The 14,811-nt window shown below is 55.5% G+C and overlaps 1 protein-coding gene across 3 annotated transcripts; it reads right to left on the reverse strand.

Annotated features, from left to right (window-relative positions):
• Nucleotides 1-10,853: 10,853 nt before the first annotated feature.
• Nucleotides 10,854-13,503, reverse strand: CDKN1C (cyclin dependent kinase inhibitor 1C). 3 transcript variants are annotated; one of them, XM_008008460.3, is made up of 4 exons: nucleotides 13,344-13,503; nucleotides 12,308-13,176; nucleotides 11,637-11,772; nucleotides 10,854-11,554 (listed from the first exon to the last, which is right to left on the reverse strand). In XM_008008460.3, exons 2-3 carry the CDS (start codon nucleotides 13,164-13,166, stop codon nucleotides 11,642-11,644), a joined length of 990 nt encoding a protein of 329 aa, XP_008006651.1. In that variant the 5' UTR covers nucleotides 13,167-13,176; nucleotides 13,344-13,503; the 3' UTR covers nucleotides 10,854-11,554; nucleotides 11,637-11,641. The 3 variants fall into 3 exon arrangements, with proteins under 3 accessions (XP_008006651.1, XP_037854769.1, XP_008006634.1); XM_037998841.2 differs by lacking the exon at nucleotides 13,344-13,503 and having other exon boundaries at nucleotides 10,854-11,549; nucleotides 12,912-13,335; XM_008008443.3 differs by lacking the exon at nucleotides 13,344-13,503 and having other exon boundaries at nucleotides 12,308-13,332.
• Nucleotides 13,504-14,811: the final 1,308 nt, after the last annotated feature.

Below are 14,811 nucleotides of genomic sequence, written 5' to 3' on the forward strand. Positions count from 1 at the left end.
GTTAATATTTCTTTTGTAACTTTAGTAGAGACAGGGTTTCACCATGCTGGCCAGGCTGGTCTCGAATTCCTGACCTCAGGTGATCTGCCCGCCTGAGCCTCCCAAAGTACCGACCGGGATTACAGGCACAAGCCACCTCGCGCGGCCGGTTTTGCCTTAAAACCACAGCTAGACTCCTCCACAGGGACCAGGACCCAGGCCATGTCTGTCCTGGCTGCAGAGGTGGGTCAGCCCTGTACCGTGCTCTCTGGAAGAGAATCAGGGAGCAGTGTGGCCCCTGCACAGAGGCACCTGACTGGCCGTTGGCCTACTGGTAGCCTCCACGGGTGGATGCAAGGTATCTCAGTCCATTTGTGCCACTGTAACAAAATACGTGAGACTCGGTGATTTATTTTTTATTTTTCTATTTTTATTTATTTATTTGTTTTTGAGATAGAGTTTTGCTCTTGCTGCCCAGATTGGAGTGCAATGGCACAATCTCGGCTCACTGCAAACTCCGCCTCCCAGGTTCAAGCGATTCTCCTGCCTCAGCTTCCTGAGTAGCTGGGATTACAGGCATGTGCCACCACACTCGGCTAATTTTGTATTTGTAGTAGAGATGAGGTTTCTCCATGTTTGCCAGGCTGGTCTCAAACTCCTGACCTCAGGTAATCCACCCACCTCGGCCTTCCAAAGTGCTGGAATTACAGGTGTGAGCCACTGTGCCTGGCTACTTTTCTAATTTTAGTAGAGATGGGGTTTCTCCATGTTGGTCAGGCTGATCTCAAACTCCTGACCTCAGGTGATCAATGAGACTGGGTGATTTATAAATAATAGAAACGTATTTCTCACAGTTCCAGAGGCTGGGAAGCCCAAGATCAAGGTGCCAGGGCAATCAGGGTCTGATGAGGGCTCTCTGCTTCCAAGATGGCACTGTGTTGTAAGTAAGCGAACGCTTCATGAAACCTCTTTTATAAAAGCCTTAATCTCACCTAGAGGGAGGAACCCTCAGGCTTAATCACCTCCTAAAGACCCTAGTTCTTTGTGTGTGTGTGTGTGTGTGTGTGTGTGTGTGTGTGAGAGAGAGAGAGAGACAGAGTCTTGCTCTGTCACCTAGGCTGCAATACAGTGGTATCATCTCAGCTCACTGCAACCTCCACCTCCTGGGTTCAAGCAGTTCTGCCTGCCTCAGCCTTCCAAGTACCTGGGATAACAGGCGCCCACCACCACGTCCAGTTAATTTTCGTATTTTTAGTAGACATGGGGTTTCACCATGTTGGCTAGGCTGGTCTCGAACTCCTGACCTCAGGTGATCTGCCCACCACAACCTCCCAAAGTGCTAGGATTACAGGCGTGAGCCACTGTGCCTGGCCCCCTTTTTTTTTTTTTTTTTTTTTTTGTGACAGGATCTGGCTCTCTGGCTCTGTCAGCCAGGTTGGAGTACAGTGGCATGGTCACGGCTCACTGCAACCTCCACCTCCCAGGCTTGAGTGATCCTCCCGCCTCAGCCTCCTGACTAGCACGCACCACCACACCTGGCTAATTTTTCTTTTTTTTGTAGAGAAAAGTTCTCCCTGTGTTGCCCAGGCTGGTCTCAAAATCCTGGGCTCAAGCAATTCACTCACCTTAGCCTCCCAAAGTGCTGAGATCACAGGCTTGAGCTACTGCGCCCAGTTTCCCCACTTACGTTAACACTATCACATTGGCCGGTAAGTTTCATACATGAGTTCCGGAGGGGACATAGTCAAACCCAGCACCAGGTCTCAGGTGTCCTTACTTCTCCCTCTGAAATTCTGGCTTCACTACATCCCCTCAGGTATAGGGCCCTGTTGTCCGGACCACGTGCTTCTTCCCAGGACTGAGAGGGAAGTGCTGGGGTTGCATGATAAAAACCCATGTGACTATATGACCATGAAAATGAGTAGCCCCAGAGCACTGGGGAGTGGGGACCGGGGCTCCCTGCTACCCAGACAGACCAGTTAAGGTCTTCCAGGCCTGGATGTAGGCCAGGCTACAGGGAGGGAATCAGCACGCAGCTAGAGCAGAAGGGTCTGAAGGAACCAAAAGGGGTTCTGGGGCAAATCTCAAACCATGGGCAATCTTCATTCAAACACTCAGGGAACATTCGAGCTAGACAGGCCCCCAAAGACTCTGATGCTGTGTTCCCCTTTCAGTGAGGGAAAATTGAGGCCCAGGGAGGCTTCTGCACCCTAGACAGCCTCCACCCTTTAAAGGGATCAGTGAGGGAAAGTCGGACCCCAGCAAAATGGAGAAAGTCCCAAATTGGAGACAATCAGAAAGACAGCACCAGTGCAGACCATAAACCAGCGCCCCACCTGCTCCAAGCTGGGCTCCAGTCCCCTAAGGATGAGCTGGGCCCATGCAAACTCCCTTTTTTTTCTTGTGCAAACACAAAACTTGTGTTTCCTGCATGTGGGCCACCAGGCAACCACCCTCTGACTCGAACCCCTGCCCACAGACCCCAGTACCACCCAATGATTGGCCGGGGGCACCCCCAAAGGATCCGACCATGCCAAAAGTAGCCACAGGCAGATGACAGTGTCAAAGGGAAGGGGAAAAAGTGGTTTTTGTTCATGCAGACCATAGGAGTGAAGGCTGGAGCGCTCCCAAAGGCAAGTCCGTGTGGCTAAGAATGCGAGCTGGGCTCCCCAGCTGGCCTGGCTCCCACTGTCTGTGCATTATTGTGTGCGTGTGTGGCATTTCCACTTGGATTACTATTTCAGCTCTCAAAATTGGACCATTGGCTCACAAGAGGATCCATGAAGCAGCAACATATTGAGCCATCAGGATTTCAGGGTGAACACGGGATGTCCTCTACATGCAGGGACTGTCCACCAAGTGTGACACTGGATGAAGGATGACCTGGACTTGTCCCAGGTGCATGGTCTCTTAAGACACTTGGCTGGATGGTGGCATAAGGCCAGCAGTGGTTTTGTGTCATTTGCAAGTAAAGCCCAGGGCCTTCCCTGGAAGCTGGCGTTGTTGTACTAGAATGAGTAGAAAGGGACGCTTTCCAGGACAAAGATGGGAAAGATCTGAAGATGGGAAAGAGCCCACGCTGTCTCTTCCTGTCCACGTTGCATTTGTAAGAATGAAACTTGCCTGAGTTGCATGGAGGAAGTTGCAGGTGGGAGGATGCGGTGTCTGGGATCTGCTTTTTTCGTTGTTGGTTTTTTTCAGTAGAGACAGGGTCTTCCTATGTTGCTCAGGCTGGTCTCCAACTCCTGGGCTCTAGCAATCATCCTACCTCAACCTCCCAAGGTGCTGGGATTACAGGCATCAGCCACTGTGCTCAGCCAGGGATCTGCTTTATGAAACTGCAGAAAGGAAAAAAAGTAAAAGTAGAGGTGGGAAACAGATTGACAAGATTGGAAAAATGTTAATGATGGTTGAAACTGGCTGGTGATATACTATTCTATTGCTTTTGTGTATGTTTGCAAATTTCCATAAGAATGCTTTGTAAAGAAGTAGAGGTGATACTGTTACATATTGCTGAGAAAATGTAAAACCAAATACAATGTTAACAAAAAGAGAGAAATTATCTTTATGTACATATAGACAATATATGCACACATACATACATGTGTGCATGCATACACATTATGTGTACATATGTATGTCTATAACATATAGACACGTACATGTTATATACATGCACATACAATAAAAGAAGGCAGAAAGGCTGTGGGCAGATACCTGATTGAGAGTTTTCGTGGCATCATCGCAGTGGCCTTGCAATACTCTGATCAAGAGTTTTTGTGACATCATCACAGTGACCTTGCGATACCCTGATCAAGAGTTTTTGTGACATCATCACAGTGGCCTTGCAGCCCTTACTCAGGGGTCCTTGCTGACATGAACTCACAGCAGTGTGCCTCTCACCTAGGCCTGCATCTTTCTAATTCGCCAGATAGGAAGCCACTCCTGGCACTTGGTCAGTTCAAACACAAGAAGTGTTTGATGATTTTTTAATTCTGTTAATTACTGAAAATCCATGCTAGAGGAAAAAAATTGTTTTTGTTTTGAATTTACTTATTTATTGAGACAGAGTCTTGCTCTACAGACCAGGCTGGAATGCAGTGGTGTGATCACGACTCACTGCAGACTTGACCTCCCAGGCTCAAGCAATCCTCCCATCTCAGCCCCCTGAGGTTACAGCCTCAGTACTTGTAACTACAGGTACACGCCACCGCACCCAGCTAATTTTTATATTTTTTGTAGAGACAGGGTCTCACTATATTGCCTAAGCTGGTCTCAAACTTCTGAGCTCAAGTGATCCTCACAGCTTGGCCTCCCAAAGTGCTGGGATAATAGGCTGTTTTGAATTCAGGTAACAATTGCTTGTGGGTCCTGAAGTAAACCCCCCAAAACGTTCTAGCTATCGATCAGTAACCAGGGTTGGGTTCTGTAAGGAAAGATGGCTGCAAACCCTTTGCCACTCAAGCAGAGCAGATCCCCCTCCCATGAATCTGGGATGGGCTCAGTAGCTTGCTTGATTAATCAAATGAGGCAGACGTGATGCTGCATAGCTTCTGAGGCCAGGTCTCTAGAGCTGCTTCTAGGCCTCCTGGAACACCTGCTCTTGAAACCCAGCTGCCATGCTGTGAGGAAGCCCAAGCAGGCCTGTGGAGGGAGCCACAGGCAGCAGCTCCCAGGGCTCTGCCAGGCATGGGAATGGGCCATCTTGGAAGTTGAGTACTCAACCCCAATCGAACTACTCTAGCTGACACCCCACAACACAGAGCCAAGCTATCCTGCCAACTGTTCCCAAATTTCTGATATAATCATAGGTATAAATAAAACCATTTTTTTTGGTTTTGTTTTTGAGGTGGAGTCTCACTGTCGCCCAGGATGGAGTGCAGTGATGCGATCTCAGCTCACTGCAAGCTCCGCCTCCTGGGTTCAGGCCATTCTCTAGCCTCAGCCTCCCAAGTAGCTGGGACTACAGGTGCCCACCACCACGCCCGGCTGGTTTTTTGTATTTTTTTAGTAGAGACGGGGTTTCACCACGTTAGCCAGGATGGTCTCCATCTCCTGACCTCGTGATCTGCCCACCTCGGCCTCCCAAAAGTGCTGGGATTACAGGCGTGAGCCACCGCACCTGACTAAAACCACTGTTTTAAACCACAAAGTGTTGGGATAGTTGTTTACTTGGCAGGAGATCATTAGAACAGGTGTTATCATGCTAACAGAAGAGAAGGTACTGGCTGCCTGTCCACACCCGACTTCATGCCTCAGTGTTGAACAGTAGAGTAGTGGCTGTGATTTGAGGCAGAAGGGAATGGTGAGTACACACAGCTGTCAGACACTGAAGCAGGCAAGCCCTGCTGAGAAAGTCCTGCCCCTGAGGGCTTTCAAGTAACAGCTAAGATCCTGATCTTCTTCCTGATGCCACAAGGTCATCAGAGCCCATTTTCATTTTTTATTCCAAGGGGCTTACCCATGGAGCAGATCTTGGTGATATAATCAATATCTCAGATGCCCCTAAAACAACCACTCCAGGGCTTAAATAATACAATTTTTAGTTTTCAGAATAAGCAACTGAGGTTTTTTTTTTATTTTTTTTGAGACGGAGTCTCACTCTGTCGCCCAGGCTGGAGTGCAGTGGTGTGATCTTGGCTCACTGCAACCTCTGCCTCCCGGGTTCAAGCGATTCTCCTGCCTCAGCCTCCCAAGTAGCTGGGATTCCAGGCACGTGCCACCACGTCCGGCTAATTTTTTGTATTTTTAGCCGAGATGGGGTTTCACTGTGTTAGCCAGGATGATCTTGATCTCTTGACCTTGTGATCTGACCACCTCGGCCTCCCAAAGTGCTGGGATTACAGGCGTGAGCCACCTCACCCAGCTTTTTTTTTTTTTTTTTTTTTTTTTTTTTTTTTTTTTTTTTGACAGGGTCTCGCTCGCACTGTCACTCAGGCTGGAGAGTACAGTGATGCAGTTGATCATGGCTCACTGCAATCTCCACTTCCCAAGCTCAAGTGATCCTCCCACCTCAGCCCCCCGAGTAGCTGGGAACACAGGTGCACACACACCACCAAGCCTGGCTAATTTTTAAAACTTTTGTAGAGACAGTCTCACTATATTGCCCCAAGCTGGTCTCAAACTCCTGCTCTCAAGTGACCCTCCCACCTCAGCCTCCCAAAGTGCTTGGATTACAGGTGTGAGTATCCACACCCAGCCAGGGTTTCTTAAGGATGCTGGAGTGTGGGCAGTCAGCTCCATCTCTGAGACTTTGACCCTTCCCCAAATCACAATCATTTTATTCCTTCATCAAAGAAAAAAAAAAAGATGACTTACTAGACACTTGTTAAGGCACACACCACACACAAAACTACAGTATAGCAGGGCAGATGGTAACCAAGAGAGAACTCAGGATCTGTCACTACCAGCTGGAAACACCTGACCTCCAGCCTGCAAATGTGACAAGCTGGAACAACACCAGCAGGACACTGAACACAGCTTGCACGGTTGAGTCTCTGCATCATTTCTGGACATGTGGCCAAGTAACCAGAACAACTTGAAACGGCACCAGGCCTTTGCTGTCATTCCCGTAAATCTCTAACAGTGAGCTGGGTCTTGGGTCTTCAAAGAACCTGTCTCTGTCAGCTTATCTTATGCTGTGTAACAAACAGGCCCAAAGCTCTTGGTGGCATACACCAAGCATGGAGGATCTCTCACTCACCACGATGGCCCCTATGCTGGAGGGCTGGGGTTGTGCTCCATTTTCTCTTTTGGAAGGAGTAGCCCCTGTCTGAGATCTCACTTGTCTCACAGCAGAGGGATGAAATGGCAGGACGCTGGCTTTGACAGGCTCCATTCAGCAATGGTATATGCCAAGTGGGTTACATTTCACTGCCCAGAGCAAGTTACATGGCCACGTCTGATATTGATGTGTGGGAAATGCAGAATCTTCCTGCAGTTGGGGAGGCAGATATTGGGACAATATGCAATTCATTACAGGGCCAGCTGGATGAAGAATGGCCAAGGGCCCAGGCTCTTCATCCCGAGCCAGGCCGAACCAACCGAGGCCCTGAGATCAAGCCACGGTCATCAGTGTTCGTTTGGAATTATGCCTTGTCCTTGTTGTGTCCACATTGTAGTAGGATTTCTGTTTTTTAATTCATCTGAAATTGGTGGTTGGTGTGGTCCACAGATGAGAAACAGGAACTCTCAACGCTGCTCTTCAACAGGAGCTTCAACTACACAAATGGTGCAGCCACTTTGGAAGATGGTTTGGTGGTTTCTTACAAAACTAAATGTACCCTTCACATATGATCCATCGCACACCATCCAGCAATTGTACTCCTTGGTATTTGCCCAAATGAGTTGAAAACTTGCATCCACACAAAAACCTGCACGTGGATATTGATAGCAGCTTTATTCGTTATTGCCAAAACCTGGAAGCCTTCAGGAGGTGAGTGGCTAAACAAACTGTGGTGCATCCAGTCAGTGGAATATTATTCAGTGCTAAAAAGAAATGAGCTCAAGTCATGGAAAGACATGGAAGAACCTTAAGTATTATTAAGTCAAAGAAGCTGATCTGAAAAGGCTGATGCTGTATGAGTCCAACTCTATGACATTATAGAAAAGGCAAAACTATGAAGACAGTAAAAGGATCAGTGGTTGCAGGAGTTAGGGAGGACGGAGGGATGAATAGGTGGAGCACAGAGGATTTTGAGGGCAGTGAAACTACCTTGTACGACACTGTAATGGTGGATACAGGACAGTAAGCATCTGTCCAAACCCATAGAATGTACAGCACTGAGAACAGACCCTCATGTAACCTATGGACTTCAGTTAATAATATTGAATCAAAAAATAGCAAACAATAAAACAGTGCTCTTCAGACACCATCACCTGCTGTGTCACCTGCTGGGAGCTAGAGGAGGGGCTTCCTAGCCCCTTCTGTTTTAAAGGCTAGGCTGGTGCTTGGCTCAGCTCTGTCCTCCCCTAACACTAACCACCTTTGTATGTACCACAGCCCACTGGAGGGGTTTTCTGATGTCACCTCCCCAGGTGGAGAAAGCACCTGCAGCAGGGACCTTCTGTCTCTCTATTCATTGCTAAGTCTCTGGTGCCTGGAACAGGGGCTGGCATGCTGGAGCTTGGAATGTCTGCCCAGCCCAGTGCCTCTGCCCTCTGCCTGGATGGCCACAGTGCCCTTCTGGTCCCCTCACCCCCTTCCCTCTTGCTGGCACTCCTCCTTCCTCACCTGGCAGCTGAGATGCTTCTACCACTCCCTGCTTTAGTCCCTCTGGGGCTCCCCACTGCTGGCTGATGAAATCCAACCTTTGGCACTAGTCCATCAGGCCCGGGGAGGTACAGGAGACTAGTAGGACAGGGCAGGGAAGGGGGAGGCCCAGCAGGCACACCCAAAAGACACCCTTACACTACACCATATGTATGCCCGTGTGCCAGCCTCACATGCACCAGCAGGCCAGGCCCGCCAAGGTCCCCTGGCACCAGCAGCCTCCCCTGCCTCATCTGTCCTGCCTCACCCTGATCCTGTGGCTCCAACACATCCACCCTTCTCCCTCACCACCTTCATCTGGACTGTCTGTAGATTAACGGAGCAACTGCCTCTCTTCCCAGCCCAGTCCGTGGGACAGGATAGTGCAATGGTTTCCAGGCCTGGTCCCAGAGCACCCCAGCCCAACATCCCTCTGCCCTGCCAAGGTCAGCAGCATGACCTCAGGTGGATTACTCCATGCCTCAGTGTCCTCTTCAAACAAGGAACACGGTGGGACCTGGCTGAAGCTGATCCTGCTTAGCACATGTCTGGCACAGGGAAAAGCCATTGCTATGTGCCTGGCGGTCTTGGTGTCATAGTTCATATGATGATCGTGGATCCCCAGTGGAGCTGGGGTGTGACTCCCACACGGCCGACCCATGAGTGCTCTGGCCGCCAGCCGGTGGCTGTGTTTTCAGCTTGGATGAGGCCCGGGGGCTGGGACGCATGCTCGTATCTGCTCTTCCCCAACAGCGTGAGAAGAGAGCTTTGCAAACAGTGCCATCGGGTATTATTTCCATGGCTGTCCCCACATGAGAATCACATAACACAGCACTGGAAAAAACCCTGGACATTTCTCAGCCCAGATGGGGAAACCGAGGCCCCCAGAAAGAAAGGCCAGCTTGCCTGGGTCACATGTGCCCAGAGTCCCACCTGTGACTAGCAGCTCACGGAGGGTGGTGGCCTGTGGGTCCCTGCAGCCAGCTCCTGCCCTGGGGAGAAACTCCTCCTGAGAAATGGCACTGGGCCTCACCTTCACGTCCCCACAAAGCCCTCACACTGCTTTTGAAAAAGCGACCCTTGAGTGACAAGAGGGTGCTGGGCAACCACATGTCCCGTGCCCAGGGGCCAGGACAGTGAGAAGTCAAGCAAGGTAGGAGCCCCACCAGCCCCGGCTGCAGCAGGAGGCCTGGCAGCATATGCCACTGTGGATGATGAGGATCCACCCTAGCAGATCGGTCACCAGAAACAGTGAACTCAGGTTACCCTGTGCACCCACGAACTGCCTGCCAAGCACCCGGTCCAGCCTCCTCCCAGCCCAGGGCAGAAGGCACTGCCACCCTCCTTTATCTCAGAAGGGAAAGGGCTTTGTGCTGCTCACACAGGTGAATCCACTGCGGTTTCTCCACTGGGGAGAGGTTTGAAGGCTGAAGCCAGGTCTACATGGGTCTGCTCCCTCCTTACCATCGGCTGAGGGTCCCTGTTGCTGAGGCAAAGCAGCGGGACCTGCCACTCTGAGGTCCCAGGGGCATTTCCCAGAGTCTGGCCCCAGCTGGGCCTCGAGGCCAGCCCCTTCGCCCTCCTCGCCCAGCCCTTCCAGGCAGCTGGGGGAGGCTCAGTTAATTATATGTCTAAATACATCTCGAGCATCTCAAGTTGAGCCCCCCCTTTGTCCCTGACCCAGTGCGGGGCCGGGGAGGGGGGAGGGAAGTCAGCAACTGTCACGTAGGGCCCCATGAGGGTCCACCAGCTCTTTTCTTCTCCTAGCCCAAGGCACCAGCAAAAATACTGCTAGCTGTTCTGTTTTTGCTATTTTACGTCACCCTTTCCATTGTAAGCCATAATTTTCAGAGGTTTATAGGTCAGCTATTAAAAAAATAATAAACGTCTCTTTTACCAAGAGGGAGCGCTTTGAAACTAGTCGGCTGGTAGGGCTGACAGTGTGGGTGCACAGGGAGGCACACAGCCTCCACTTCTTCCACCAAAGCCTGGTCATCAGAAACCACCCCTCCCCAGGCCCTCCTGGTTCCAGGGCACCACCCCTTTGTGTTCTCATTTCTCCCTCCCCTCAGAGGCTTCGAGGCTGCCCCCCTCCACTGCAGGTGTGACTAGACCTTGAACATTTTGGGTGTTTTGTGGCAAGACCTAGGGAGACCCTGGTGCAAGGCCTGAAGAAAAGTCTGTAGGACTGGATGTGTCTTGGTGGAGTCCTGCTCCCCACCCTCCACCCCAGCACATCCTCAAACTAGCAGGGTCCTGAGCCCATCAGCTGGGGGCAGAGGGGTTTCTCATGGTTTCCTTTAAACAAGCCTGAGTCTGGGCAGCAAGTCAGGGGCTGTGCTCCCTGCCTGCTGGGGCTATGTGAAGCCCACGCTTGTCTTTCTGCAGCCCCGCAGGTGGGAGGTGATAAATGCAGGGTGCACTGCAGGCCGGCCGCCCCTCCTGAGATAAGGGAACTGGAGCAGGTGGATTTGGGCCAGGCCCAGCCAGGAGAGAGGCTTCCCCTTTTGGATGGACTGGGGATGCCCACTTTGGCCTGCTCTCTCCTGCATTCTAGCTCTCCAGCTTTTGGGGGTGCAGGAGAAGGGAGCTGGAGGCAGGCACAAGCACAAACAGACTGGAGTTGCAGCATTTTTCGGCCTCTTTATTTAGAACCCGGCGGACGAGGGGCCGGGGCAGTGGTACAGACGGCTCAGGAACCATTTTAACAGATTTGTCTTCAAGTTTAAGATAAACACAGTAATAATAAGAGAGAGAGCGAAAGCGCGAAGAGACTGCAAGCTAGATGGGCATGTATGGCAGCTACAGCTTGTGAGTGACCCCTTTCCCCAGAGTCCGCGATGGAAATAAAGTTACACTTGTCAATAACCGGATGTGGGAGATGGATGGTGCCTTTGGCATAACCAATAACCAAGCTAGTGCGTGGCAGAGCGGTCCACGCCTGGACATAAATAGAAAATATAAGTTAGTATAACTTTAAAAACTTTTTGTACAAATATACATGGTTTTTTTATTTTTTCCTTTTTTTTTTTCTTTTTTCTTTTTTTTTTGCACTGAGTTTCAGCAGAGATTAAACATTTTATATAAATGACTCTTAAAGCTTTACACCTTGGGACCAGTGTACCTTCTCGTGCAGAATACATTTAGATATAAAAAGACGTTATTAATACATTGCACAGTTTTCAAAATTTAAACACAAAACCGAACGCTGCTCTGCGGCAGCCGCCGCCGGTTGCTGCTACATGAACGGTCCCAGCCGAGGCCCAGCGCCCTTCTAACGTCCGCTGCCCCGGCAGGTTCCCTCGGGGCTCTTTGGGCTCTAAACTGTGGGGAGAAGGGCGGTCAGGAAAGCCGGCGGGGACCCCGCGGGTCAGCCCCCCACGCCCCCCAGGTGCGCCGTACTCACTTCGCTCACCGCAGCCTCTTGCGCGGGGTCTGCTCCACCGAGCCCACTCCAGGGGCGGCGCTGGGAGCGGGACACGGCGCGGGGACATCGCCCGACGACTTCTCAGGCGCTGATCTCTTGCGCTTGGCGAAGAAATCTGCGGGCGACAGCGCGCGCGGCCGGTCAGGGCGGGGCCGGCCCGGAGCCCCGAGAGGGGGCCAGGAGAGGGCACGGGGCGCGGGCCGGCCGGGGTGGGGGCGCCGTCCCCGCCCGCGCCGAGGTCCGCGGCGGGTCAGCTTTGTTTACGTCGCCGCGCAATGTGCTGTGTAAGCATTTCCCCTTGTCCCGCGGCCAAGCCCCCCGGGGCCGCCGCCGCGCTTAACCCCCTCCGCGCCGTGCTCACGGCGCCCGGCTGCGCCCAGGGAGGGGCTCCTGCGGCCAGGGGCGAAGACCGCGCTCCCGGGGGGTCGCGGCCGGGACTCAGCCTCCCACCCCGCCCGCGCAAAGCCGCTGGAGGACATAACAACGGGGCGGGGAGGGGGGTGCGGGCGCAGCCGCGCCCTGAGCGCTGCGGGCCCTTTAATGCCACGGGAGGAGGCGGGAACCCAGCGAGGCCCCCGAGGGCTGGGGGGACCGGCCGGCCGGACAAAGCGGGGCCGGGCCGGGCCGGGGCGGGGCCGTGCGGGGCTCACCGGAGATCAGAGGCCCGGACAGCTTCTTGATCGCCGCGCCGTTGGCGCTGGCGGCCGCGGTGCCGGCCGCGGGACGTCCCGAAATCCCCGAGTGCAGCTGGTCAGCGAGAGGCTCCTGGCCGCGCTGCCCCTGGTTCGCGCCCTGCTCGGCGCTCTCTTGAGGCGCCGCGTCCTGGGCCGGGGCCGGGGCCGGGGCCGGGGCCGGGGCGGGGGCCGGGGCCACGACAGGGGCCGGGGCTGGGGCCGGGGCCACGACTGGAGCCGGGGCCGGAGCCAGAACCGGGGCCGGAGCCAGAACCGGGGCCGGGGCCGGGGCCGGGGCCACGACTGGAGCCGGGGCCGGGACCGGGACCGGGGCCAGGACCGGGGCCGGGGCCAGGACCGCGACCGCGACCGGAGCCGCAACCGGAGCCGGGGCCTGGGCTGGAGCCAGGACCGGGGCTGGGGGCGGGGTGGACGCCGGGGCCGGGACCGGGACATTAGGCAGCTGCTCCGGCGCCTCCTCGAGGCCGTCGAGGGACTCAGCGGCCGGCTCGAGGGGCGGGCTGACAGCCACCGCGACCGCGACGGGCCGCGGCGCCAGCAGCAGGCGGCAGCGCCCCACCTGCACCGTCTCGCGGTAGAACGCGGGCACCGAGTCGCTGTCCACTTCGGTCCACTGCAGGCGTCCTGGGCCCCGCAGCGGCATGTCCTGCTGGAAGTCGTAATCCCAGCGGTTCTGGTCCTCGGCGTTCAGCTCGGCCAGGCGGGCCTGCAGCTCGCGGCTCAACTCCTCGTGGTCCACTGGCCCGAAGAGGCTGCGGCAGGCGCTGGTGCGCACAAGTACTGGGAAGGTCCCACGGGCGACAAGACGCTCCATCGTGGATGTGCTGCGGAGGGACGCGTCGGACATGGCCCGGGGCTGCGCGAACGCGGGCAGCGAGAGAGGAGAGGACAGCGAGAAGAAGGGGAAAGGAGAGGAGGAGAGGGCGGAGGCCGGGTGCAAGGGAGACCCCGCGCCGCCCGACTCTGCGTGTGCGAGGGACGCGGCGGCTACCTGGCTGTCCGGTGGTGGACTCTCCTGCGTCGGGTTCGTCTGTCTCGTTCGGCTGGCAGCCGCGCCCCCTCGATGCCTGCTGGCTCGCTCGCTGGCTCAGACCTGGCTGGCACCCCTCGAGCACAGCGCACTTGGCCTGTGGAACGCCCAGCCCGCCTGGGCCCCCTTTATACGCGCGGGCCCCACCCCCGTGCGCGCGGGCCCGGCCGCGATTAGCATAATGTAGTATTTTCAGTTTCAACAACACCGCGGCGATTGGCTGCCTCCCCGCTGCCCCGCCCCGCCGCGGCCCGGCCCCAGAGCACCGCCCATTGGCCGCGCGCACACCCACCGGGGGAGGGGCGGGGCGCGCGGCCGGGGAGCGCGGCTGATTGGCGGCCGCGGGGCGAGCGCGCTGTAGCAGGGGAAGGGGGCGGTGAGCGGGGCGGGGGCGGGAGTTAAAGGGCGCTGCGGGCGGTAACGTGACACCGCGACGCCCCGCCCCCTCGCCCCATCCCCCCTGCAAACCCCCCCCCCCCCCCGCTCCCGCCCCCCTCCGGCTCCTTTGTCTGCAGGCGGGGGCCTCAGCCCTGCGCGGCAGGGGCCGGCTCCCGGCGGGTCCAGTGTCCGGCCAGGCCCAACTCGACCCCGGCCCGGTCCGGACCCCAGCGCCCAGCTCCGTCCCGCGCTCGCCCCTGGGCCTCCTGCGCCAGCTGACAGGGCTTGGACCCGCCGCTGCCAGCTCGGCCCTGGCCTGCGCCGGATGGGGTCTTCGGCTGCCCCCGCGCGGCCTGCTGCTGCTGGGGTGGTGTCCTTTCGAGGGCTCCGCGCACCTGGAGCCCTCACACACCTGCTGGCCCTAAAGCCCTCGAGTCGGGAGGGAGGACAGGGGTCAGCTCCACTCTTTCCCCGAGGGACCATGTGTGGGACACCTTGGGAGACTCCCACCAGCCCCCTGGAACTGGAGTCTGAAGCCACTATCTGCGGAGGCCCACCCTGCCCAGTAGATGGAACAGAGGCTGAGCCCATCATGTCACTGTCGGGGGTCCCAGCCCTTCTCAGCCTTGGGCCAGACCACTCCAGCCCCGGAATCTGCCTGTCCAGGCTAGCTGGAGGCAGTTGTACTGGGTAAAAGTGAAAGATCTGCCCGAGGTCACAGGGGAAGGGGCTGTGAAGAAGCATGCCCCTCCCCCGCCTGCAGCCCTTCCTGGTACAGACCTTGGTCGTGCGCACACGCGCACACACACACACACGCGCGCGCACACACACACACACAGTGCTTCACCCCAGCCAGGCCAGACCAAGAGAGACCATTATTTCCCACTGCCCCCCTTTTGACCCACTTACCATGAGGCAGGAAGCCCCCTCCTGAAACCGGGAGCCTCCCAGGTCGGGAGGGGGACTGTCAGACACCTGTTGGAGGGTCCAGCAGCCCATGAGCTCTAAGCCCCTATCTCAGGTGAGCCTGTGAGCCAGCCAGAGGGACATC

This window comes from Chlorocebus sabaeus, chromosome 1 (genome assembly GCF_047675955.1).
Source record: "Chlorocebus sabaeus isolate Y175 chromosome 1, mChlSab1.0.hap1, whole genome shotgun sequence".
Taxonomy (NCBI): Eukaryota; Metazoa; Chordata; class Mammalia; order Primates; family Cercopithecidae; genus Chlorocebus; species Chlorocebus sabaeus.